Genomic DNA, 26797 nt, shown 5'->3' with positions numbered 1-26797 from the left:
CGGTCCGCTCATTTCCACCTTCGCAATATAAACCGCCTCCGTCCCTCACTCACTCCGCACACCACCGCTATCCTTGTTCACAGTCTCGTCACTTCCCGTATTGACTACTGCAACTCACTCCTCTTCGGTGTCCATCAAAAATTCCTCCATAAACTTCAACTTGTTCAGAATTCAGCAGCCCGGATCATCACGAGAACCCCCTCCTTCCATCATATCACCCCCATCCTCCGACAGCTCCACTGGCTTCCTGTCAAACTTAGAATCAACTTCAAAATACTTCTCTATACATTCAAAGCCATCCATAACCTTGCGCCCCCCTATCTGTCAGATCTTCTTCAAATCTCCATTCCCTCTCGCTCACTCAGGTCCTCATCCTCCCTCCACCCTTTTCTACCCTCTGCCCGTCTCAGTACAATGGGGTGCAGAGCCTTCAGTCGCTCTGCCCCCAAACTCTGGAACTCACTTCCTCCCAACATTCGTAATATTGACTCTCTTTCCTTATTCAAAACCCAGCTCAAAACCCACCTATTCAGACTTGCCTACCCGCCTTAAATCTTTCTTTCTTTATTTATTATTTTATCTGTGTTTTATTATTGGTCTTGGCTGTACAGTGTCCTTGAGTGTTGTGAAAGGCGCTTACAAATGTGATGTATTATTATTATTATTATTATTGTTAATAGTCAGATGCTGAGGTGGAGCGCCCGTGATTTGCGACGCCCTTAATCAAATGGGAAAGATCAATGGCAGAAATGAACGACTTTTTGGTTTTCAGTCCCCCGTCTTCATAAGAAGCTCAACCTAAGCAACAGACAGACGGTTTCATTCGATGATCTCCTTCCAGGAGCTCTGGCAAAATGTCAGCAATTAATGACTTCTACGAGGACCTGCGACCACGTGGAGCTCGGTCATTTTCAAATTGCCTCGAGTGCCTCTCACCGCTGATACGATACAATCCCAAGAAAATGTTTCGTTGCTTCAAATGAAATGGACACAGGTTGCGGCGCTAGAAAGGACGAGCCGCATCTACATATCTCTATGGTCTGAAATGTAGACAACAGTGTCGCTTGGTGGAGAGAAAAACTCTAACTCAAGGCAAAGAAAGAAGTAGTCGTCATGGCAACCGGCATTCGGACCCACAGCGCCGCAGCAAGCATTTCCTGGGCCGAGAGTTCCGATGTAATAACCGACTGTGGCTCTCCCTTTGGCCGCAATGTGCGTTAGGGGAAGCCGTTTTCAACTAAAAAGGAAAAAACTGATAAAGTACAAAATACTTCATCTTCCGAACCGCTTGATCCTCACGAGGGTCGCGGGGGGTGCTGGAGCCTATCCCAGCTGTCTCCGGGAAGTAGGCGGGGGACACCCTGAATCGGTTGCCAGCCAATCGCAGGGCACACAGAAACGAACAACCATTCGCACTCACACTCACACCTAGGGACAATTTAGAGTGTTCAATCAGCCTGCCACGCATGTTTTTGGAATGTGGGAGGAAACCGGAGCACCCGGAGAAAACCCACGCAGGCCCGGGGAGAACATGCAAACTCCACACAGGGAGGCCGGAGCTGGAATCGAACCCGGTACCTCTGCACTGTGAAGCCCACGTGCTAACCACTGGACTACCGGGCCGCCCTAAGTACAAAATAAGATCCTTTATTAGTCCCGCAATGGGAAAATTTACAGTCAGAGTTCAGAAAGGAACTCAAATAGATAGAGGCAGAAGTTGCGTTCGGGTGTGATTGAGAGATTTCGGATGCAGAGAACCGTAACTCATTCCAAACGCGGCTCCCGTAACAACAACAAAAAAAGCAATCAGCGGCTCACGCCTGATCCGATTCCTCCGTCTCAAGTTTTTCTACCAAATGAGCATCGCCGCCTGGTTGAGTGTGTTTGTTCTCATCTCTATCATATCTGCCTGTGGATCTCTCCTATCTCACCAAGCGACCCTCTTTTGTCCGCTCGGCCTTACACAACGCAACTATACTTCCACGCCGCTATCGGGGATGGCGAGACTGTCGGCCCCAAGCTCCCTTTAATCACTCAAGCAAGCAGACAGTCCAGTCAGGAGCTGGCTGTTCGAGTTCAGTCAGCGCAAAAAGAAAGAGAAAGAGAGAGAAGAGGGTGGAGGAAGCTGTGAGGTTAGCCTCGGCAAAGGTTAGCCTCGGCAAGGGTTAGCCTCGGCAAGGGTTAGCCTAGGCAAAGGTTAGCCTAAACCTTAGCTCGCCAGATGTCTTTTGGATTGAATATGTCCCTTCAATCAGCTCATGGGATAAACCAATCATGCGTACGGGCAGGTACAAAACCTCGGAGTCATTGGGCATTTTTTAAAATCTGAATACAGTACTTTGGAAGAAAAAAACCCCAAAACGTGATGTACTGAAGCCGCGATAAATGAAGCGAGGGATCACTGTCGTGCCCCACACAAAATGCACTTTCTACACAATCACGTGTAAAAAGCTTTTTATTTCGTGTATTAACACATTTTAGCTAATACAATTTTATACACCCCCTCCCTCCCCCGCGCCCCCAACAAACAACTATATTATAAAAATAAACACACGTGTACCATATCGTGATTATGATGTCGTTTGAACAAGTCTAGCGGAGCGTTCTTGTATGTGTTCCGTTCATACAAATACGCGTAAGACTTTTCGCCTCGTTTTTAAAAATGGAATTGAAACGGTGAAAGCTGCCAATCAAGTCGCAAGATAAAATTAAAAGGTCAAGGATATATCGGCAACAAATATTGTTTGTCTGAGCTGCAAAACATGACAATAAAAATATCAAATATGCTGGTGCCCAAGTAGACGCGAGAACGTGACTTTGTTTGACGGCTAACAAGGGCTCGGACTTTTTTTCTCCGTGAGGAAAAGAACTTTGTGCGCCCGTGTTGTCAACTTGTCTGATTGTCCGTGAAAAAGAATCATCCTAAACCAGATAGTGATGAAATTCTCGTGTTGTAGATGAAGGCTGAATGTGCTCTCTCGAGATTCACGATGACATTGAGAATGTCCCTCAAACATCCTTTGCAGCGCTCCGCAAACGCTCCTAACCGTCATCGGGGGCCTTTGCGAGAACCGCGTTCCATCCGCCCGCTTATTAGCTACATAATTTGGTCGCTTCGTATTCCATCGACTTGGGCTGCTTGGCGCTGAACGTCTGCAGCGCGGCCTGGATGCGGGCGACGTCCGCGGCGGACAGTTTGAGCCGATGCCGGAGCAAACAAGAGAAGAGGTCCAAAGGTTGCGCTCCGGGCGGGGACAGCCGGTTTACCCGATCCCGGACCTCCAGCAGCTGCAGCAGGGCCGAGTCTTGGGATCCCTGAGTGTACGGGTAGTCCAGCTGTAAGATTAAGTCCTGGATGGCATCGGGGTCAAAGTGCATGCTGTAGCCGTACACCTGGACGCTGTTGATTTTCATGTAGCCCAGATTTTGCCCCGGCTCCAGGTACTCCAAGGGCTCGTAATATACGGATCCGTTTCCGAGACTCGAAGGACCCCTGATCCGACTCCGCAAGTAAAAGTGGACCGTCTCAAAAAAGGTTTTCCACTTGTTGCCCAAAGTCAAGGTCCAGTTATAACAGTCGTGGGGAAGCTCTAATTTAGTCCTCTCCCAGTCGGGGTAGTTGTTTTGGTCAATGGGCATGATCCAGCTCTCCGAATGACTTCCCCCAAACGGATTGATGTAGACGGACAGCGCCGGGTCCAACGTGATGTTTTTGGTCAGGCAAATCTGAAGCGAAATCCCCAGAAGCATGTGAACGTGGTTGGACTTGTATTTGTTGCTTTTCAGAGTCAGCAGCATCCTCTTCCTCCACGACGGGTCAAACCAGCTCTTGAGCCTGACGTCATTGCTGACAAAGATCCCGTGGACGCTGATGCGCTCGTCCCCTTTTTGCAGAAGATAGCGTAACTCCAAGTCCCGCAGGTCCGTCTCAAAACCGAGGTAATGGTCGATGGAGTCCGGAACTTCGTCGCGACACGTGCCCTGACTAAGCATGTAACCCTGGTTGCACGTGGCGCAGCGGGAGCGGTTCTCGTAGGAACAGGAGCCGCAGGAGGTGCCTTCGCCCACCGTGCAGGGAATCACACTCTGGCAGGGCGGGCGCTCGTAGGGACACGAGCAACTGCGGGTCTCCTCCAAATAGGCGCCCACGTGGTTGTTTTCGCTGCAGTACATTATGGAGAGGATGTAGTTCAACCAGTAGGTGACGGGTCTGGAAAAGAGACAAGAGGAGCGCCCTTCAGTTTTCAGGACCACGCCGACAAATTCATACTCAATGTTGTACATTGTAGCTCTTGTCGCAGCTCATCAAGTCCACGGTAGAGCCGGTAGTGTGCACCGTGCGCGTATGAAAACTGGAGGCCGCGGCCAGTACGATGCGGCGACCCACGTGTTATGTCACAAGGGTCGGATGTGAGGTTGAGGACCCAAGTGAAGGCGAGGAAAGCCCCTGCTCCAAAAAAGGGGAATTTTCTCTCTCAAAAAGGAAAGTAAACAAGCATGGCGAATCCAATACGTCCAAAACCACAATCAAAGTTACATGGGACAAGACTCCTGGACTGTGACTGAGAGCAAAAACAAACCGATGCGACCGTCCAACAAAGACCAAACCGAAGCAGGCGACTCAAAACGAGCCAACTAAAAAGACAACAAAGTACACCCCCCCTTTGACGAGACACAAGTTTGTGAGCAAGCTGATTTGTACACACGATAAAGTGGACACAAAACCCTAACGAGAAAACAAGACATTACACCAAACAAAAACACGAATCATGCAAACAAGTTTGAGTTTTACCACTCAGACCACTTATGTATACTGAATTCATACCACATGAAGTATAAATTCAGTACACAGACCCCCCCACTCCACCTCCCACCAAATAAACAAGCCAAACATCCACTGATTTAAGATATGTGTTCAGTACCGGGTGGTTCTCAGAAAGTGTGCTACAGCGTCATTTTCAAACGCTGACCCACTTTGAGAATCAATATCTGATTAATTTCACTGCTAACAATATTAAAAACATGGCCCACCATTCGGGGGCCATCCTGTTCATCTAATTGGTCATTTGGACCCATTTTTCAACTGAATATCTTTGTCATTTTGAGATGGAACTGGAGCTAGTCGGCTAGCTAGCTAGCTAGCTAGTCAGATAGATAGCCAGCTAAATAGCTAGCAAGAGAACTAGCAAGCCGGAGATAGATAGCTAGCTAAATAGCTAGCAAGAGAACTAGCAAGCCGGAGATAGCTAGCTAGCTAAATAGCTAGCAAGAGAACTAGCAAGCCGGAGATAGATAGCTAGCTAAATAGCTAGCAAGAGAACTAGAAAGCCGGAGAGCAAGCTAGACAAACATCATTACATTAGATGTGCTAAATGAAAAAAAATAAAATAAAAAAAGCGAACAACATGACACGTTCTAATGAATCCGATTGTGTTGTCAGTCAATGTGCGGAATGTTTCCCGTGAAAGCCATCCGCTTGTCATGCACATCTCTTTGCAGTCTCGGCTGCGCACAGCAGGCGAGAGGAAGCTGTTCCGCCATCCGGATGCACAGCGTGTCAGCGGGACACGTAAACTGTCATGGAGACGCAGTTTGAACGGTGAGTAAAAGAGAAAAGCTCGTCACTATTCGTCTCCACTTACAGCTCCTGTCACACAGATCGCTGCTCTCATTTCAGTTTGTGGAAAACAATTGTGTGTACTTTTTAATCGTTTATTTGTCTTTTTTTTTTTTGTTTCCAGTGAGACAACGTGATTGGCAAGTGAATGGCAAAATTCACTTCAACAAACAATGGCAGAGATTCGTGTGGAGGGACATATTTTAAAGCATTTCCATCCATCCATCCATCCATCTTCTACCGCTTATCCAGGGCCGGGTCGCGGGGGCAACAGCTTTAGCAGGGAAGCCCAGACTTCCCTCTCCCTAGCTACTTCTTCCAGCTCTCCCCGGGGGATCCCGAGACGTTCCCAGGCCAGCTGGGTGACATAGTCTCTCCAGCGTGTCCTGGGTCTTCCTCGGGGTCTCCTCCCGGTGGGACATGCCCGGAACACCTCACCAGGGAGGCGCTCAGGAGGCATCCGAATCAGATGCCCAAGCCACCTCATCTGGCTCCTCTTGATGTGGAGGAGAAGCGGCTCGACTCTGAGCCCCTCCTGGATGACTGAGCTTCTCACCTTATCTCTAAGGGAGAGCCCGGACACCCTGCGGAGAAAACTCATTTCGGCCGCTTGTATCCGGGCGGCCGAAATGAAATGTCGGGTTGTTTCATCGATCCCAAAAAATGGTTATGAAATGTTTTACCCAAATGAGAAAGAAAAACAAAACTGAGAAGGCGCCTGTGCCTGCTAAAAATCACAGTGAATGATTATTTGGGTTCTCACCTAAAATACAAATGTGGAAAAAAAAAAAGATCACGTGTAGAGTCTTAGTTTCTAGTCAAGCGTGTCGTCTGAACGCGCAGCCAAATGATCAGGTGTGAGACTATCGCCAATATCGGCGGTGCTTTAAAAAAAATCAAAGGCCCGGTAGATTGTGCGTCGGATTAGCATAACGCCGAGTTCAGGCCCTCGCAAAAGTGCTGCGCACAGAAGCTCTCGGAGAAAAAAAGAAATGAGCTGTGCCATTTTTGCCTGGCTTGAACGGGGGACGTGTGATGTGTGGCTGCAGGCTGGAGAATTTGTGCTTATTCCCGTCACGCGGCGGCGGCGCGCTCGCACACGCGTGTCAAGAGTAAGGTCAGCAGGAATACTTGACAACAGCAGAGAGCGGCGTTTCTCACCTCTCTCTCAGCAGAATGATTTTGGGCTTGGCGTGGCACCTCTTGCCCAGGGTGAAGAGCTTGTTGATGATGCGCCCCGATTTGCTCACAAGCTGCTGGCTGGTGAGCTGCAGCCGTTTGTAGCGTTGATGAATCTCCGGCTCGGTTTTCCAGAAATACTCCACGGCGGATGTGTTCAAAGCATAAAATGTGGGAAGCCTTCGAACAAAGTTCTGGAACTCGTCTGGAAAGCAGGAAAATAAAACGTGAGCACTCCTTCCCCCCCCCCCCCCCCTCTCTCTCACACACACACACACGAGCCTTCTCTGCTTTGCTCCAACTATATTTGGCTAATTTAATCAGACTAAATGAGAGAATCCCTTCACGCAGGCCACCCGGGCAGCTCCCAGGCTAACTGGAAGTGAAATTGTTTGATGCATATGATAATGAAAAACGGCAGAGCTAAATAAGGGCTTGGGCTATTTTTTTTTCTATTTTCTCATGAACAGCCAAAGGCTTTTCCAGAGTTTATTTCTTTTGGGGAGAGAAAATAGGTTTGACATGGAGCACAAGGCACAGGAAGGAGCTGGCAGACTATCTGAGTTGCAAATAAAAACACCATTTAAGATGAACAGATTGATTTCCATGGTCGTCATCAACCATTTATTTATTCTCACTGATCTGAAAGTCGGATGATGAAATGACTGCTTTGGTGGCCGTCAGTCAAACGAGCTTAAAGGGGCAACATTTGATTAATAATGTAAGAAAACGTCTGCCCAAGTGATAGCTTCACTTAAATAACAAGCACGATGATTCTGCAATTCAAAGGCAAAGCTTTATTTAGACTGCACATTTTATACACACTTTAAGTAACTCTGGGTGCTTTGCATGATGAAAAGTACAACATGTCAAAAGTATTTCAAATCAAAGAAGAATTGAACTGTAATCATTTGCTTGATCAAACTGCATGTCATTTCCATAGCCATGACTGTCAACACAGTATAATTTAGGTAAAAAAAGGGGTCCAGGTACTGAGCTTTGAGGGACCCCATATGTGATGGGGCACTCCCATTCCATCAGATTAAAAACGGCATCTTAAGGTTTTGATGATGGGGATGACGTGAAGTGATCTATATACAACAAACAAGATGGCCAGAATGGTCTGGAATAGACTTGACATTCGGGAGCCGTCCCGAATTACCCGCCCTCCCGCCCTTGCTGTCAGAGAAGTGAAAACACTCACCTGACTCCTCAAAGTCTCGGTTGGCCATGTTCCAGGAATTTCGAATTTGCAGCAAACTGTCTTCCATGGACCTCAAATCCAACTGGGGGCAATTACACTGCGGGTAGTCTGCGGCGCACTGACACCAGCAGTCATTGTTCCGGCACACCAATTGGCCCTCCTCATTACATCCGATGTAGCTCAGCGCCGCCTGCACAAACTTGTCCCGCAGATATTCTGGCAGTAGGGCATGAAGGCCTGAGTCATGCAAGACAACATTATGTCACCGAGATAATGACCCACGGTAGCAAATCTGCTCCACGTGTCGCACTGAAGACCAAACACTCATATTGGCATGCGTTCTGTCATACTTGACATATTCTGAGCATAACATGCAAAATGCTGATTGAACGCTTCGCATTTCCGCTGCTTTTCTTCTCGGTCATGACCGCCTGGTTTACACTTTGCACAAAAAGTCCTCAGAGGATTGTGGGGTTGGGGGGGGGGTGACTGAAGCTAGATTCATTCTGACGATATTGTGCTAAAGTTATGAGTTTGCCAGAAAAGAGACAGTGTGACATTTCCATCAGAAATCATGTGAGCTCAATTATGAATGTCCAACCTTGCAAGTGAATCTTGTTTTCAGGGCTCTGAACCAAAACGGAACTGACAGAGTCGAGGTTGTCATAGTTACTGCATCCAAGAGGGCCTGTTCTTGTTTCAGTCACCTAACGGGGGGGGGGGGGGGGGGGGGGGGTTTGGGGGAAACAGAAATGCATCACAATTAGGTTGGATTGAAAAAGGGGGGGGGGGGGATGACAGAGTATCATAACTTTCAACAAGTGAGAGAACCTCAAGTAAAATGTGTTTCTTTGAATGAAATCTTCAACTATAATTTGTGGGCGGCAGATCAACTTCAGAGGTGGGCATCTCAAGTCACTTTGGCTGTGTCGTCCTAGTCTCGTTGGAGTAATACGTAGAACACAGCACAACGTTTACATTTTGAGTCTGGCAATGTGTTAGAGACGGCTTGGCTAAATTACCAGCGCTGTCATGACCATCAATGATAAAAAAAAAACTGCGGTGTACCCCTGGGGTCTATGCTAGAACCTTTATTGTTTTTACTATATCATGTATCAATGATCTCTTCTTCTCCCGTACCGCTTGATCCTCACTAGGGTCGCGGGGGGTGCTGGAGCCCATCCCAGCCGTCTCTGGGCAGTAGGCGGGGGACACCCTGAATCGGTTGCCAGCCAATCGCAGGGCACACATAGACAAACAACCATCCACGCTCACACTCACACCTAGGGACAATTTAGAACGTCCAATCAGCCTGCCGCGCATGTTTTTGGAATGTGGGAGGAAACCGGAGCACCCGGAGAAAACCCACGCAGGCCCGGGGAGAACATGCAAACTCCACACAGGGAGGCCGGAGCTGGAATCGAACCCGGTACCTCTGCACTGTGAAGCCGACGTGCTAACCACTGGACTACCGGGCCGCCGTATCAATGATCTGTGTGAGACAATTGAGAGATGGGCCTCTGAGTACAAAGAAAACACATTTGACTTTTTGAGTTCAGCTCAAATCAAGGAAGCAAAATCAAAAGTGTCGCGTTTATATTTTGATCAAGATAAGAATACAGGTAGAGAGGAACAGGATGGGAAGACAGCTTGTGGGCAAAAACTCAGAAGAAGGTGATCCTTTTGCTTTGTCGCTCACGCGCTGCAGACAATACAGCCGCCGCTCAACTGAAGATATTTGAGTGTTACTCTGCTTGGATGAATCCACAAAAAACTAATTCCGCCTCTGCACTTTTGTGACGAGAGAAATAAGCAATTGTTCCGCGCAACGACGAACCTGATTAATTTCAAACCATAACATTTTATTGGACCGCTGCGGTCTGATATTTGATTTGGATGAAGAGATTTGTGGATGGAGGATATAAAAAAAAAACATCTGCTTAATTGCATTTGTTGCTCGGTGATTGTGCTTTAAAGTGTGACTGAAAACCGATACAGCAAATGATACCATGGTTCGGACAAGGGCATTGGCGGGTAAACGAGCGCTTGCATACATTTATGCCATGTCTGCTCGGTGGCGTTGGGGAACACAAACGTGTCAGTTGGTTTTGTACTAAAAACAGACCACAACTATTTTGGCCCCTAAAATGGATTTATCTTGATTCACCGCAGAGTTTTGAAGATACATTCTTGTTCTTTTCATCATCAAAGCTTCCAATATAGCGGAAAGTTGGACGGCCCACCCTCCCTTCTTGCTCCACCCACGTTCACCTTTTCGAACCAACTTTGCCGCCCGTGTCAAATGCGATTCGTCGTCTTATTTTTGGTCACGTCGCGGGACGCTGAAAAACGAATGGCGGGCCGCAATTGGCCCCCGTGCCGTAGTTTGGACACCGTTGCTCTCAATGCCATGCCACACACACACACAGTGTTCCTCGCGGTGAAATTTAAATGGAACGCATGCAACGGCAGAGAGTGATTATTAAGGTGCCATAATTGACGAGCCGATAATTGAGGTGGCAAAGTAACCAACGACTACATTTAATGGAATATTTAATTAAGCCTGGAGGCTGTTTGAGAACATGCACATGTACGATGAAATGCATTTCAAACTGCGTCACGGCGGCAACCGCGACAAAGGTACAACAGACGCGACTTGGTCACCGGAGAACACGGATTGTTAAATAAACTAACTTGATGGACGGGCGGTTTTTTTTTGTTCCCCAGTCATACACCGGGGTAGGGAAAAAAAATGGCTACAGCCATAAAATAGCATCTGGACGGGGTCGTTGACCTCGGATCCAAAAGTGTCAACATCGGACAACGGAATATAGACGCAAATTCCCTCGTGATGAAGCTTGCAGTCAAGTATGTCATTTTCTTGATGGCACAATGTCATTTGTCAGACTTGGAAAACGCCAGCGTCGACGCCCCTCTTGCGGCCATTTAACGATCAGCCACGAAAGGCAACACTGGTCTGACAGACGGCCATTAAGATGCCATTTCTGTTCATATGCGTCGAGAAATGGAAATTGCCTTCATATAATTTGAAGGTGGCGGCCCGGTAGTCCAGTGGTTAGCACGTGGGCTTCACAGTGCAGAGGTACCGGGTTCTATTCCAGCTCTGGCCTCCCTGTGTGGAGTTTGCATGTTCTCCTCCCCGGGCCTGCGTGGGTTTTCTCCGGGTGCTCCGGTTTCCTCCCACATTCCAAAAATATGCATGGCAGGCTGATTGGACGCTCTAAATTGTCGCTAGGTGTGATTGTGAGTGCGAATGGTTATTCGTTTCTGTGTGCCCTGCGATTGGCTGGCAACCGATTCAGGGTGTCCCCCGCCTACTGCCCGAAGACAGCTGGGATAGGCTCCAGCACCCCCCGCGACCCTAGTGAGGATCAAGCGGCTCGGAAGATGAATGAATGAATGAATAATTTGAAGGTAAAGTGCGAGACTAAGGAGTAGAGGTCTTTAAAGTTACCTGGCGACACGTTTGGGTTTTTTTTGGTGGGGGGGAGGGGGGGTTTAATGTATGAAAACTATTAGTGGGATCGGCGTCGGTGTTGAGTATCCAAACTGGTATCGGTCCTGTGCAAGGGGAGCTTTTGCTTTGACTTAGCTTTCCTAACAGTTTTTCATTTCTTTCTTTTCTTGAATCTTTTTACAGTCATAATTTCGGTTCCCTTATCTTCTCAGATCATCGATTTGACTCATTAAAAATGTTGAGTACCACTTTGATTTTCTGCCCCCGAAACGGGTCCTCCGTGTCATGTGCGAAATCCGGCGCAGGTACGAGAGTACGTTTTTCTTACTGGCTGTTGCACCATAGCGAGATGAAGCGCCTCCTCCGAGTCACGCCTCGGCATCGCCCGAGCAGTATTTAAAAACCGTGAACGTGGTCCGCGGAGAGACGGATTGCTCTGAGGCCCATCCATTATTTAAAAAAGGAAAAAGAATTAGCCTACAAATTATTAGAGAACCACTTTCACGTGTGTGTGTGTATTTTACTGATGAACATTTAGCCGCGCGAAGAAGCGCTCATGAATAATTCCAAACACCACCCCAACCCCCTTCCAAAAACAACAGCATAAAATGTCACTTACAAAGCTCGAATGCGCTCTGTTACCTCCGCTATGTTTTGCTTACTGGAAGGAGAAGTGGAAGAGGCTTTAATAGTTCCTGAAAAGCGCCGTTTGGTTCAAAATTGCTTCATTTCCACCCCCTTCCCAAAGTGTCATTTGCCTAATCACTCGGGCACGCGAGACGCGCAAATCCACATTTGCATCTCGGCGACAATTCCGCTCCTGTTTATACAGTCTTTCGGAATCTTTAAGAGCACTGGCTTACAGTCTAATGTTGAGCGCGGGGGGTGGGGGGGGGAGAGATGAGCTTTTCGACGGCAGGCGCAAATAAAACGGGGCCGCGTAGCGTGCGAATGAGATTATTGCGCGTTCGCCACGGCAATAAAGGCCAGCTCATTGCCACACCGGAGCAAAGGAAGTCTTTTATGGAAGGAACGTGGATGACGTCACGTGGCAAAGACGTCACACTCGCGATTTGGGGACGGTGGATGCAACCGTTTCAACATCGTCAAGGTCTTGAAGGCCACGGGACACAATGTGTGTGTGGACCAGGATCTCAAAGCCACTCCTGCCGCGTCGCGGTTGGCGATTTATCACACCGAAATCACTCCCAAGGCTTTGATACGGACTTAAGAGCTGCGCTGAGGCCATGATTAGATTTTTGGAATTTTAAAAAACTGCAATAAGGTACGGGCGGCCCGGTAGCCAAGTGGTTAGCACGTGGGCTTCCCAGTGCAGAGGTACCGGGTTCGATTCCAGCTCCGGCCTCCCTGTGTGGAGTTTGCATGTTCTCCCCGGGCCTGCGTGGGTTTTCTCCGGGTGCTCCGGTTTCCTCCCACATTCCAAAAACATGCGTGGCAGGCTGATTGAACACTCGAAATTGTCGCTCGGTGTGATTGTGAGTGCGAATGGTTGTTCGTTTCTGTGTGCCCTGCGATTGGTTGGCAACCGATTCAGGGTGTCCCCCGCCTACTGCCCGAAGACAGCTGGGATAGGCTCCAGCACCCCCCGCGACCCTCGTGAGGATCAAGTGGCTCGGAAGATGAATGAATGAATGAATGAATGAATGAATGAATGAATGAATGAATGCAATAAGGTAATGTTACATTTTGGCACTCAAGGAAAAGGGGTTTTGCCAGCGTCATTTTACGTCATTGGCATTGAATGAGTTGAAGAGCAGGGATGACATCATCGGATTTCAAAATACCAGAATAGAGTGCAAAGACTGAACCCCGTTGCCAAGTCCAGTCATTCTTCATGCCAAGCCGGCAGATGAGAAAGTAACTCTTCAAGTCTGGTGAATATTAGTGAGGAGGGGGGGTGGGGGGGGCTTCCCTCTCTGGGCGCCCACGACTTCTCACGCTAGCGGTCAACGGCCGCAATTTGGTTTCTGACGTTGCGTCCGAGTCGTGTTCCTTCCCGCTCTGACGGTTTGATGCGGACGACCGCACGACGGGCCTCAACACTCACGGCATGCCGAACAAATTGGGTCAGACATTTCTTATCGCTTCTCCTCCCCATCGATGAAATCCCCCCCCCCCCTCCCAACTTGACTTTAATGAATCTTCAATCCAGCGGAGGCTGGGCTGCAAATCAAAGGGACGAGCATTGATTGATGCGGCTTTTCCGGCGATGTAGCCGATGTCATTCCGGGGTGGGCTGAAGCCAATTACAGAAACGATACATTGGATTCCCGCGCGGCGGGACGGGTGTTTGGCACATCCGCCTCGCATTTTCGAGGACGGGGGTTCAAATCCGGGCCTTGACTTGGCCTGAGTGCAGTTTGCACATTCTCGCCGAGCTTATTTCATTCCCAAAATCGTGCATGGCGGGTGAATTGGGGACTGGAAGTTGGAAGTTTTGAGTAAGGCTGATGATTTTGCAGCAAATCATCCAATGTCCAAAGTCGGGATAGGCTCCAGTTTACCAATTGCGCAATAAGCGGGATGGAATATGGATGGATGGACCGAAGATCTACTTTTCAAGCAACCAGCTAGCTTCCCCCAATCGACCCGTTACCGCACGTGCGCGCATACGGACCGCTAACGACGGACCTGCTTGATTATTTTATTTTCAAAATACTTTTGGCGGCCCGGTAGTCCAGTGGTTAGCACGTCGGCTTCACAGTGCAGAGGTACCGGGTTCGATTCCAGCTCCGGCCTCCCTGTGTGGAGTTTGCATGTTCTCCCCGGGCCTGCGTGGCTTTTCTCCGGGTGCTCCGGTTTCCTCCCACATTCCAAAGACACGCATGGCAGGCTGATTGGTCGCTCTAAAAATTGTCCCTAGGTGTGAGTGTGAGTGCAAATGGTTGTTCTCGTCTCTCTGTGCCCTGCGATTGGCTGGCAACCGATTCAGGGTGTCCCCCGCCTACTGCCCGGAGACAGCTGGGATAGGCTCCAGCACCCCCCGCGACCCTAGTGAGGATCAAGCGGTTAGGAAGATGAATGAATGAATGAAATACTTTTTTTGGTGAAAGTGAAATGAGCAAAATCGCTCAAAAATTTCCCCTTACAGCCCTCGCGATCAACTTGGGACCCCTCGATTGGGCGCAATGTCCAATACAACATCACTCAGGAAGTCAATGAAAAGTCCATTCGGAAAAAAAATTAGCTGTTAGCACAGCCGGCGAGATGTGTTTGTTGGTAGCGTGAGGAACCATAATGACGATTGGGCATGCGGTGCAAAGGGCAAACTCAGCCAATTGAATTCATCGGGCGCGATAAGACGTGACAGAGTGATGAATGAAAACACCCCGAAGGTACTCGGCGGTGAAAGATGCACCGTGATATTTACAGACACAAGCATATCTTGAGATGCAAAGTTGGCTGTTTGCCTTGCGAGCGGGCGAACGCGCACACGAGCGATGAGCAAACAGCGCCGCTCGCTCGGCCGCTCACTCGTTCTCTCTCTCTCTCCTTTTGTGGATGTCAACTGCAATGACGCATCACATCATCGGCCGTTAGCTGAGCTGGGAAAATGTTTCCCCATCTCGTTTGGCATCGGAGACCAAAGCAGCGCGTGATGGTTTTGAACGACATGATGGCGGATACTGTTAAAGTACATCAAATCGAAGGAACTCTTTCATCCGCTCCAGCGGGGACGATAATCCCCGGCTGACGGGGCGCGGAGATGAGGACCGCGGCCTGACGCAAATTATGGAAAAACATTTCAATTGGGGTGGGGGGGGGGCAATGGGGGTCTGCTCACTCGCTGCGTATAATTGACAGCTGTTGAAATGCATCTTCCAAAAGAAAATTTTTCGAAAAAACATTTTAAAATATTGAGAAAAACAAAATAAAGAGGCCGATCCAGTACATGCGCAACTTGCACTAACGATCCGGGCTCAATTTAGAACGTCAACATATTTCCTGAACGCCAATTAGTTTCTTGGGACTATTTTCCAAATGCCTGAGCTGAAATGGTTGCCACATCTGAACAGACGGATCTTTTTGTTTTGTTTTGATCTTCGCCTTTGCGCTTTCTGACACCAGGCAAGCCATTCGACTCCACACCGACTTGTTTGTCTTGAGAACTGACAGTAACACGCGGAAATTCAAGACACACGGCGCCGCGCCGCATCTTCACGTTTCAGGTGACCTCTTCCGACCTCTCCCGGACCTGGGCTGTCATCAAGATGGCGCGGCGGCGGCGTCTGCGCGCCCCGAGGCCGCTCGAGAAAAACAACATCTGCCGAAAGCCGCTCGCGACCGCGGAGAGCGTTTCGACTCGGCCGCACCGAGGCGGAACGACGGCGGCTCCGGCGAGTGGTCAGGAGAGCGCAAAAGATCATCGGTCGCCCTGCGCGCTTCCTGAAAAGGGGAGCTTCACGTCCTGTTGCTTCCAAGGAACCGAAGCCACCCCCTCTCTTTGACCCGCCGCCTCCTGAACGGCACCGCCGATCCATCAGGGGCTGAAGAGACAGCCGCGGATGATACGCCCCCCCCCAATCACGCGTAAAAAGCAAGATTTCCCATTTCTGATCAGACTGAATGCCATGAATGAAGATTCATTCATTCATTCATTCATCTTCCGAGCCGCTTGATCCTCACTAGGGTCGCGGGGGGGTGCTGGAGCCTATCCCAGCCGTCTCCGGGCAGTAGGCGGGGGACACCCTGAATCGCTTGCCAGCCAATCGCAGGGCACACAGAAACGAACAACCATTCGCACTCACACTCACACCCAGGGACAATTTAGAGCGTCCAATCAGCCTGCCACGCATGTTTTTGGAATGTGGGAGGAAACCGGAGCACCCGGAGAAAACCCACGCAAGCCCAGGGAGAACATGCAAACTCCACACAGGGAGGCCGGAGCTGGAATCGAACCCGGTACCTCTGCACTGTGAAGCCGACGTGCTAACCACTTGGCTACCGGGCCGAATGAAGATTCAAAACATGGCAATAAAATGCCTTTCAATGCAGCTCAAACACGTCCCATTCCGACAATGAAAACTCATTCGGTAGCAGCCAATTCTGGACCAAGCCTGAAAAGACGTTTAAAAACGTCTTTGGGAGTGAATGAGTTAAGGGCTAACCAAATATTCCAAAAATCTTGCTCTTCCACTGTACACCTTTGATTTCAAGGGACATCTGAATGGGACAAACAAAACATTGGCTTGTTTGAAGCCCCTCGTGACCCCCCCAACCCGCTTAAATTTTTTTTTCCCAAAAAAGGGGTGATATATATTTCCATATCCCTGTCGATCTGACAAAACCTCAAAAAGTCGGTGCCGTCTTTTGGCAAATGGCCTCCAGAGGCAGCGTTGTGCACATTCCACATATATTCCGCATACATTTTTTTACCTTGATGACAGGCGAGGCGATCTGGATGTGGTGCAGCTTGTGCAGGGTGCTCTCCCTGTCAGTGAAGTAGGAGGCGGCCAGCTGGTGCAGAGCCTCCAGAGTGACCGCCGTGCCGTTCGCGTCACTCAACTCGCTCACGCCGCTCAACTTGCGCTTGTCCACAAAGATCATTAACGACTCTTCTCCTGCCGATTTGAAAGACAGACGCATTAACGTGTCATTAGTCAATTGAAGCACAAGCAAAAACAACTTTAATTTACTAATTTACGCATGGAAGCATCGTTCATCCAAATCCAGACGGAACGGCGACATGATTGCAGGACAATCTGAAGCGAATTAAAAAAAAAAGATGAAAACAAAACTCGCCCCAAAAAAATTCTATTTCAAACGAGACGATTTTGTAAGCGTGCACCCAAGGTGATGGACACTGAAAAAAATAAAAATAAAATCTGCATCAACACGCTCAAAAAAATCGAAATGCTACGTTTAAAAAATGAGATATTTTCATTCAAAAAGAAAGACAAGCAAATATCTAATGAGTGCACTTTTTTTTTTTTTTCAATCGTCTAAATGATTGCGTTGCGTCATCTCAAGCCACCTTCACATCATCGCCGTTTGAGCCCGATAGATTTTTTTTTTCTGTTTTAATGCAAATCTACAGCTGTCGCAGCACTCCGAGGTGCAATGAGAGTTAGCAATCGAAAAATTCTCCGGACAAAATGAGCTTTAATGGCGGATGCGGTGCTGGTTTCATTGCCCGAGACCCCGCAGCGAAACAGACTCATCTGAGTCTCTTCTACAGTGAAAAAAAAAAAAAAGAAAAAGAAAAATCTCATCTCAGGGCGGTGGCGCGACGGCCGCGAACCAGCTCAGCGTGTCAGCTGCACGTCCAACAATGAATCCATTAATTGACAAGTGGGATCTTTGCTCCGCCCAGCTACTAAGTCACGGGGGCGTGTCTGCGGGGATTTGCATCTGCCAAATGTCGCGACTAAGCAAACGTAATCATTCCTCGCTTACGGACACGGAAAGAAGCAGCTCGCATAAAATCTTGGCGTGGCAGGTTAAATCCTGCGCTTGATGGGCGGGCAAGCAATTAAAAAGTGATTTTTCATATCCGTAATATGTCAACCTTTAACAAAATCTCAGTCACGTTGTATTGTTCTTATTAGTTTGTTCAAGGGGGAAGATAAGAGATTACGATCCAGCTCACGGATTCATTTTCAGGCATTTTTTTTTTTTGTGCTTTAGTCAGTTCGTGGAGACGAATCGACAAATCATTCAGAAATGGGAAAATGGTAACAAAGACATCACGTTTTAGATTGAAATCAAAAATGACAATAAGGAATGCAAGGACATGACTTCATATATGCTTAAAAAATACGAATCAGAAGAACGGGCTCGATTCAAGGTGCATAAATTGCATCTCTGGTGCAGCTCACACTGCCTGACAAGTTGAGGAATAATCGAGAGGTTTACTACAAAAACAAGATTTTGAACTGTGTGTGTGTGTGTGTGACCTTTTGGATGATTAAAAGAACACAACAAACAATCGGCCGAGATGTCTGGCCCACTGAGCATGCAGGAGATTTAATTAATCAAGGGCATAATATTGCCGCGCTCTTCTGGCGCGACCGTTCAGCTGTTGCCGAGAGCCCAACAATTTCAAGAGACTACCTCACCACTTTCATTCGTATTTGGAGTTTTCATTTTGCTTGACTTTGACATTTTTATAAATTTTTAATAATTTTTTCTCCCTTACTCTGTAATTAGCTATATTGATTGGATGTTGCTTACTCACAGTGTTGCATTCATGATATCGCTCAAAACGCGGAGAAGAGAATGAATAGAGATGCTTCTTACACGGGCAGTCAAGGAGAAAGTCAAAAGATGTCAAGAAAAAATTCTTTCTCGATCCCCTAGGGAGGGGCGGCCCGGTAGACCAGTGGTTAGCACGTCGGCTTCACAGTGCAGAGGTACCGGGTTCGATTCCAGCTCCGGCCTCCCTGTGTGGAGTTTGCATGTTCTCCCCGGGCCTGCGTGGGTTTTCTCCGGGTGCTCCGGTTTCCTCCCACATTCCAAAAATATGCATGGCAGGTTGATTGAACACTCTAAATTGTCCCGAGGTGTGAGTGTGAGTACAAATGGTTGTTTGTCTCTGTGTGCCCTGCGATTGGCTGGCAACCGATTCAGGGTGTCCCCCGCCTACTGCCCGGAGACAGCTGGGATAGGCTCCAGCACCCCCCGCGACCCTAGTGAGGATCAAGCGGTTAGGAAGATGAATGAATGAATGAATGAAGGATCCCCTAGGGAGTCAGAGAAAGAAGGACCAAGGCGCCCCCACCGAGAACCCCCCCCACCCCCACCAGAGTGGTGGTGGAAGGGGAGTGTTGTCATGCACGGGCGCACGATCAGGAGTAGAAGAGTTCATCCATAGCGGCTAAAAATGACATCATCCGCAAGTGGAGATCTTGCAGTTGACTGTAAATGCCCTTGGTGTGCCCTGATCACCTGCGCGGACTCTGGCGAGTCCTTCCGGTGTCCTCCTTGGCATCCTGTTATTTCAGGATGTTTTGGTGCTGCCAGCCTGTAAGGTTGTTTGCGATTTTTCAAATGAAATGAAAGCTACTATAACGACGACTTACCAAAATGTCACAGATTGACAGACGGCGTGCTCCGAAGATCACATTTATCCAGCAGCGGATTCAAAGTAGGACAATACCGAAGAGGACAAGCGAACCAGGTCCCGTTGACTTTATTTACCTCCCAACGTGGCAGAGACCAGGAAGTGGGTTCCGTATTTGCGAATAATGTTGTCGGTGATGGCGCTGAGACTGGGCCGCCGTCCCAGATGCCGAATGGCCTGGAGGAACTCGGGGTCCAGCGGAAAGGGCAAAGCGTTGTTCGCTTGCCTTTCCAAAACGAGGCTGTTCACCTTCCATCGTCCAAACTCCCTGAAAAGACAACGAGAAGAAGAGAACGCAAATCAGACACACGTATACATGTCTTTTTTTAAAAAAACAAGTATGTGCTACACAAGGTCATCTAATCATTGTTTTAGATCAAGAGAGCCCCCCCCCCTGCCGTTAAAAAAAAAGTGTGCTGCACATACGATCATATTTTGATGCTTCTGGCTGCGACAATGGCTTTTCACTACAGTGAAAAACATTTCTCTGTAGGGGATTATTCAAAAACATTGCTCAATCTCATCTGCATTTGCCGAGTTTTTCCCTCCCCCCACCCCTTCACCCCCCTCATTTGTTGGACAGACCCGTGCTGCTCTAAGCACCTCTTTTGGTGCAAGCTGGGTCTGAAAGCGTTTGATATTCAGCCTGTCCTTGGAGCATGCCAAGCTGTCTTTATCTACGGGGTGCAGAACCTGATGCTTGATACATACACTAGATGAATAGGACCCAAATACTACGGACGCCGTATTTGAGCGGATCAAAGAAAATGAAACACCTTGCAATCGGGTCGCTACTCAACATCTTTTATTGTATATCGCAAAGCTCAATCCATGTTTTTTTTTTTGGTCTAACGATACTCCAATATACTATACTAGTTGTATATGACATATTCTTATTCTTATTCTTATTCATCCCATGGCCTAAGAGGCCGTCGGGGTGCCATGGTGGAGGTCTGGGCAGTCAGGGATCTGACATATATATATATATATGTATATATATGTATATACACACACACACACACACACACACACACACAAACACACACACAAAAACACCCTATCGGTCCAAATATGAGACGGTGTTTCTTGCATTGAAATAAGATCGTCTTATATTGGGGGCCTAGACATTATACACACTCACGACGCTAGATGGCGCCAGATATCATTGAAGCGAATGCTCAACTTGACTCCCCAGGCCAAAGTGAAGAAGGAGAAAAATAAAAAATGGCGGTAAAGATAGAAAAGAGAAGAAAATAATCAAAGAGAAAATGGAGACGTGTAGCGACAATCTGGAGAAAAGTGGGTCAAAGTTCAGCCGGGTTAACCGGCAGCTGAGGAGATGTCCAAAACCATCTGTTGACCTACAAACACTTGGAATCCCGGATAACAAGGACGAAACAGGTAAAGTCGAGAAGGAGTGACGATATGAACCACAACCTCCAAATCCTTCTGAGGTCACCCTTACACACACACACAAAAAAAACTAAAGCCAAACCTCGTCTCCAGTATCGCAGCAGCGAGCAGTGACACAAAGCTAGCCTTGCTGAAAGTAATTTTCAATTGCCCGGAATATCATTCAGCCCCCGTGGGTGCGGGCCTGCCGCCAATCAATTTCCCACCAATAACATCGACCCCCCCCGCGGGAAATAAATACACCAAACAGAAAACAGCTCATCAAACCCGCTTTCATGTGCGTCCCCGTCCTCGTGACCGGCCGCCATTTTATTTATTTTCGTCCTTGGGGAGCGACTTGAAATGAAAGAACTCCAGCCAGATTTGCGGCTCGCATCCAGCTGAGCCGGCAACTGCAGAACGCGACTGGAAGACCTCAAGCGGAACTTCACAGAAAGTCCCAGCGAGCTTTGCGAAATACTGGCCGGTTTCCCGCCGAGATCCCGAACAGCTCTCGTGACCGAAGACGAGCGCCCACCAAGATAACGAAGGCCTGGATGCGCTCGTACCTGTCGGCGGCCCTTTTGACAGCTCAACTGTGATGGGCGGGAGAGGTCGTAAGCCGTCACCTGTCCGTCAGAGCCCAGGTGCCTCGGATCCGCATGAAGGCAGGCGGCCTCTTTGCTGAACACGGCAAATTGGACAGGCAACTTCACCAACGCGCTAAAAATACACCAAGCGCAACCCACAAATGCGAATAAAAACTCGGCGGAGCTCACTAAAAAGTGGAAACGGAATGCCCTTCCTGATTGGATACGGGCGACGTAGAAAGTCGCCAAATCTTTGTTCAAATGCCATGTTTTTTTTTTTTAACGGGGGGGGGGGGGGCGGTTCCCAAGGTCAACAGGAGCTATTCAATTGGCAAGTGTGAAGCTGCCCGCTTCTCAAACATGCTCATGTTCATGACCTACAGCGTCTATTCCCAAAACATCTCATCACGGGACTATTTAAAGGTCACACAGAAGCGCAGCAAATATAATTGGTCGTTTCCGTCGGGTTTCGCCGCCTGCTTTCTTGTAACCTTGTTCCGCGATGAACATTTCCATCCTCGGCAGGTCAACAGAGTCCTCTAAAAAACATTTGCGCCCTTGCTCCTTCGAGCAAAAACAACCCGGGTGACGACAAATAAGCTTTAAGCGATTGCTAAGCTAACCGATGATTGAAACGGCTAGCGCATTAGAACGCCGCGATTAAGTGCTGGGGCCATCGTGTTCACCTCACAGGGGTCTGCCTGGAACCGCGTCAAAAAATAGCAGGACCGGAGAGGAATTCCTTCCTTCTTGTTTTGCCCCCCCCCTGATAGTGCGGCTGATCTGCAAGGCAGCGTCTCCACTAGTGAAAAGCATGTAAGCATCGCGAGCCGTGCCGTGGCATTCGTGTTGCTTTCAAGACGGACAAAAATAAGACGACGTAAGGACCTCGTTTTATCCGCGGCCTCTTTTAACAAGCCAATTAAGCCGGACGAAACGGTTAAATCCCGCCTAGCGCGACAATACCGCACAAGTGCAGGACGAGCGTTTTATGAAGCAAGGAAATTGCAGTATTGATTCGTTGCTGCCGTGAAGGCCACCGCGCCTGCGACAACGGCAGACCACACGAGTCGGCGAGATTTGCGCAAGGCCGCGCCAACGGACGACCCGCTGATCCCTCCCGGATTGCAATTTGTCATGGCGCTTTTGACGAGTGATGCGGTGACTCGTACGAGACAGCGCCAAGCGTGTCGATACATAACTCGATACGTCATGTGCAAGCAAGACCGCAAGACAAAAACATCTCGCGGCACGTTACGATACGGCGCTATGCCGTATCGATTTGAAGCTAAAACGATCAACTAAGCTACAATTACGATAATGTTGGTCACTGGTGTGGCTGTGCACAAAAAAAACAAAAAAAAATAGAACCTCTTTTCAACATACCCCGTTAATGACCCGGTACATTGTCGTTCTACTTCGTACATGGTCTGAAAACGCGTCTGCTAAACGGAAGCAAATCTCATGTCGATACCGAATCGCATGTTCGGGTTTTTATGTCTGTAAATGTTTGTACTGTCGTCCGCATTGGAGGTGGCGGCCATTTTGTTGACCGACCGTTATGATTTGTTATGTCCCCACAAGGTGCGTGGTAACCAAGTTTGACTGTACTCAATTTGATTTCGTCAAGTGGTAAGCGCGAAATGAAAGCATCTGGATCCAGATACAGTCGATAGTTTTCTGGTGGTGGAGGGGGTGAGGGGGTGAGGGGGTGGGGGGGGGCTACTTTGAAGAACTTCTTCTGGCTAGGATCATTCCTCCATCACACACTTGTCACAAGTCATAAGCTCCGCGCTGGCTGACGTCCTCGTCATTGCTATGGCTGCCGGTCATCAGGGGAAGGACTTTGCTCAGCTTGGTCCCCCCCCCCCCTGAAGACAACAATAACCTATGACTGGAGGACGAAAGACTGACTTGGTTCTCGCTGGACCAGCTAAACGGGCATTTGTGTGTACATACGAAGTGGTGTGGTGGTCTTGCATCTCATCATCTGGGCCACTTGTTTTGTCAGAGACATTCTCTGAATCTGAATCAAGCTAGCGCTAAATGTAGCCAAACACTTTCGGTGCTAGGCAATATTTCTCAAGCAATTAAAAAAAACAAAACAAAAAGCCTGCGATTTCCGAACTTTGGACAATGGGCAGTACACCAGCGAGTGTGCAATTTTCTTCAAGAAACACCAAGACGGTGAAACACGATGTCACGCTTAAAATTTCTCGCCAGAAAACCAAGACGCTAAATTCAAGTAGCACGTGTCACGCACACGGCAACTCAATGCGCTTCACACAACCAACACCGCAAGACCTGAAAGCGTTCTTGTGGCTAAGCCCCAGTTGGTTCCCCTCAGGGATGGTGAGATTTCACGGGGTAGTTGAATTTGTAATATCAGCATTCGCCACTAGATGGCACACACGCGGCTTAGCTATGCTTGCTTGTGAGTAAGCTTGAGCTTTTTTTTGTTGCGGCTTTGGAATGACGTACGTAGTCACTTGATATTAAAAAAAAATTGGAGTGAATGAATGAATGAATGAAAAAAAAAATAATGGTCCATGGAGCGGGGATAAATGAAGAGCTGACGTTTTGACACACTCATGTTGGTACGCGGTGTGAGACGCTCTCTTTCAACACGTCACCACCGCATCGCCACCTCTGATGCCCCCCCCAAAAATGTCAAACTCATTCTGTCAGTGTAAGAAGGAAGAATCGTCATTGAAGGAGTGACGTTAATTGCCTGACATTTTCTGCACGCATCGCAGTGGAATGGCTTCCCGGCACCTGCGTTTCCTAGCCGCCTCTTGAAGCAGTCCATTTATGTTTCCAGACAGCAAATTAGAGCTGAACAATTTTTTTTTTACGTGGCTCTCTTGCATTTCTCTTTCTTTTTCACCAGCATTTTGGGAGGGGGAGGGGGCAGGTGGGGGACCGACGGATGTCATATTTTACATTTCGTGGATTTACGGTGAGCTATTTAGGAAAAGCTGAACCTGAAACAGATTCCGTCCATATGAGCTCACGGCGGAACAATTTTTCTGCAAATTGTTCTGACGGGTGGAAACGAGCCACCAGCGGGGGACGCGCGGGCTCGACAATGGAATTGTCTTTTTCTGCCGCCCCCCCCCCCTCCCCTTCTCACTCTGCCCACCTTCACCTTTTTGCAACTCACCTTGCAGCCCCTGTCAAACATTTATTTTTTCGTTGAGATTTGTAAAAAAATATTATTTTTGGGCTCATGTCGCAGGCCGCTGAAAATGGCCCCCGGGCCATAATTTGGAGACCACTGATGTAAGAAGTATTTTGCCAAAGGCTGATTTTCAGCCCTGATATTTATTTCACTTTATCCCGAAGAAGTAGCTTTCCAACAATAGCCTGTGGCGTCAATTGTGCACTCACCCACTGTGCCTCGTAACACACACACACACACACACACACACACACGCACACACACACACCTCTGAAGCCATTCTGTTTAGCGCGTCACCCTTGAGCTGGCTCAGCAGGCTATCGGCTTGCTCAAACGTGCCTGCGCCATTTTCACTTTTGACCGACACGCAGGCTTCATGTTTTCTAAAATCGATTCTGAAAATGAAGGAGCAATGCGTCCAAACCTCAAGGCGCCTCGTTTTCATTTGCGGAAAAAGTAATGAAGCCAAGACTTGTTTTGCGGATGACTCAAAGAGTTATTTCGATCATCAAATGCAAAAGAAAAAAAAATTTTTGGGCAAACTCAAAACATTGGTGATCATTCATTTTGAAGTCTGTCGCCATTTGCCACCTACCTGTAAATTTTATACTTGGTGGTGAATCCTTGCCGGTAGCGCTCGGTGAAATCGATAAACTCCTGCGAGCGCTGGAAAGGACCCTTGGCCGTCAGGAGCCAGCCCAGGGGCCCCGCCGAGCCGGCGAATCCGGCTCGCGTGGGCTGGGCCGCCTCGACCCCCGCCGACCTCCGGCTCGCCAGCAGGCTTAGCGTCAGCCACGTCCATAGAAACATGAGGGCCGTCGGTCTAAAGAGGATACAGGGGCCACTCATGTTGCTTCCAACGTCCCCGCTGACTCCTCATTCTTCTCGCAATTCCGTCGAGTCCTCGAGATCTTCAAGGAGAGAGCGCCAGGTGAGACGGACGCACGGAAAATCTTTTGGAAAGGAAACAAAGGATTGCAGCTGCCCCCCCCCTTAATTAAAAATATAAATTCGACCTTATGATTGAGAACTGCAGTTTTTAGATAATACATTGATTAGTTTATGTACAAATGACGAGTAAGAATGGATTTGGTTGGTCGGTCAGGGGTTTGGACAATGCGGGGACACGTTTGAGTCCCCCCCAACTGACAAAATCACATCAAATATGTCGATTCCAAAGTCCAGCAAGAAATAAACAAAAAAACGAAATGAAAACAAATCATTTCAGTCAATAATGCTATTTTTATATATTGATATCCGTTACCTGGTCAGGAAGCGTTGCGGTCCGTAACTTGCCGAAATGGGTCCCCGATAAATCCTCCGATCGGCGAGCAAAGTTGCGGGCGGTTCGACGAACGGACAAGCCGGCAAAGGAAAAGTACTTAAAAAAAAATTTAGCGCGGTTTTGTCTTCAACATTTCAACAAACGCGCCTTCGAAAGTGCTCAGTCCAAGGCTACCTCGACATTGTGGGTCCCTTTTCGCTCCTTCTTCTCCCGTTGCGCTTTCCCCCACTCCCCCCCCCCTTCTCCTCCTCCTTCTCCTTAATCCGGTTGAAATGATGTGGCGATGGGCATCGTCAATTCAATCCCCCCGGAAGGAGTCGCGCATGATCCAAGAGCGCATATTCCGGCTGGACGTGCCGCGTCTGGTGCAACTCTTTCGCTGGCTTCGGCTAAAATGTCGAGTGCAAGTTGCACCGAGTCGGATCGACGGCGGCTGGAGGCGCAAACGCGACGCCGACCTGACCGCGCGCCGACTGACAGCGTTCCGTGCGCGCGGGTGCGCGCGGGTGTGGAGAGCATGAACGGCGCCCTCTCCCTCGCGACTTTAACGCTCAGCCTCGTTTTTTTTGTCATTTATTCCAGCAGCGAGAGCACTCCCCGTAGCACGGGAGGCGTGAGAGTGGGGGGGTTCACAAGGAGGCGGTGGTCGGAGGAGGCGCGAGCATTTAGTGCTGGAGTCATGCAGTCTAATTTCCTCCCCCCCGTACTTCTGATACTCAATAAGCGGCTCGTGAAATCAATTTTGCACTTCCTGTTGTTTCCGGTCATCTTCCATGATCGGATTTCAA

The 26797-nt window shown here is 48.7% G+C and overlaps 1 protein-coding gene across 2 annotated transcripts; it reads right to left on the bottom strand.

The window, feature by feature from the left end:
* Positions 1–2437: 2437 nt before the first annotated feature.
* Positions 2438–26595, bottom strand: LOC127605782 (BMP/retinoic acid-inducible neural-specific protein 3-like). 2 transcript variants are annotated; one of them, XM_052073554.1, is made up of 8 exons: positions 25989–26595; positions 25320–25635; positions 19639–19829; positions 16876–17060; positions 8602–8707; positions 8001–8237; positions 6779–7001; positions 2438–4210 (listed from the first exon to the last, which is right to left on the bottom strand). In XM_052073554.1, exons 2-8 carry the CDS (start codon positions 25571–25573, stop codon positions 3094–3096), a joined length of 2313 nt encoding a protein of 770 aa, XP_051929514.1. In that variant the 5' UTR covers positions 25574–25635; positions 25989–26595; the 3' UTR covers positions 2438–3093. The 2 variants fall into 2 exon arrangements, with proteins under 2 accessions (XP_051929514.1, XP_051929513.1); XM_052073553.1 differs by having other exon boundaries at positions 25320–25627; positions 25989–26594.
* Positions 26596–26797: the final 202 nt, after the last annotated feature.

Source organism: Hippocampus zosterae, chromosome 8 (assembly GCF_025434085.1).
Source record: "Hippocampus zosterae strain Florida chromosome 8, ASM2543408v3, whole genome shotgun sequence".
Lineage (NCBI taxonomy): Eukaryota > Metazoa > Chordata > Actinopteri > Syngnathiformes > Syngnathidae > Hippocampus > Hippocampus zosterae.
Note: the sequence above shows the minus strand (reverse complement) of the source record. Positions and strands in the feature narration are given on the sequence as shown.

Excerpts from the sequence above, each read along its gene's own strand:
- LOC127605782 (XM_052073554.1), bottom strand. The coding sequence starts at position 25,573 with ATGAGTGGCCCCTGTATCCTCTTTAGACCGACGGCCCTCATGTTTCTA. Across the intron at positions 19,830-25,319 it reads ACCAAGTATAAAATTTACAG|GGAGTTTGGACGATGGAAGG; the intron begins GTAGGTGGCAAA and ends TTGTCTTTTCAG. Across the intron at positions 7,002-8,000 it reads CCGAGACTTTGAGGAGTCAG|ACGAGTTCCAGAACTTTGTT; the intron begins GTGAGTGTTTTC and ends CCTGCTTTCCAG.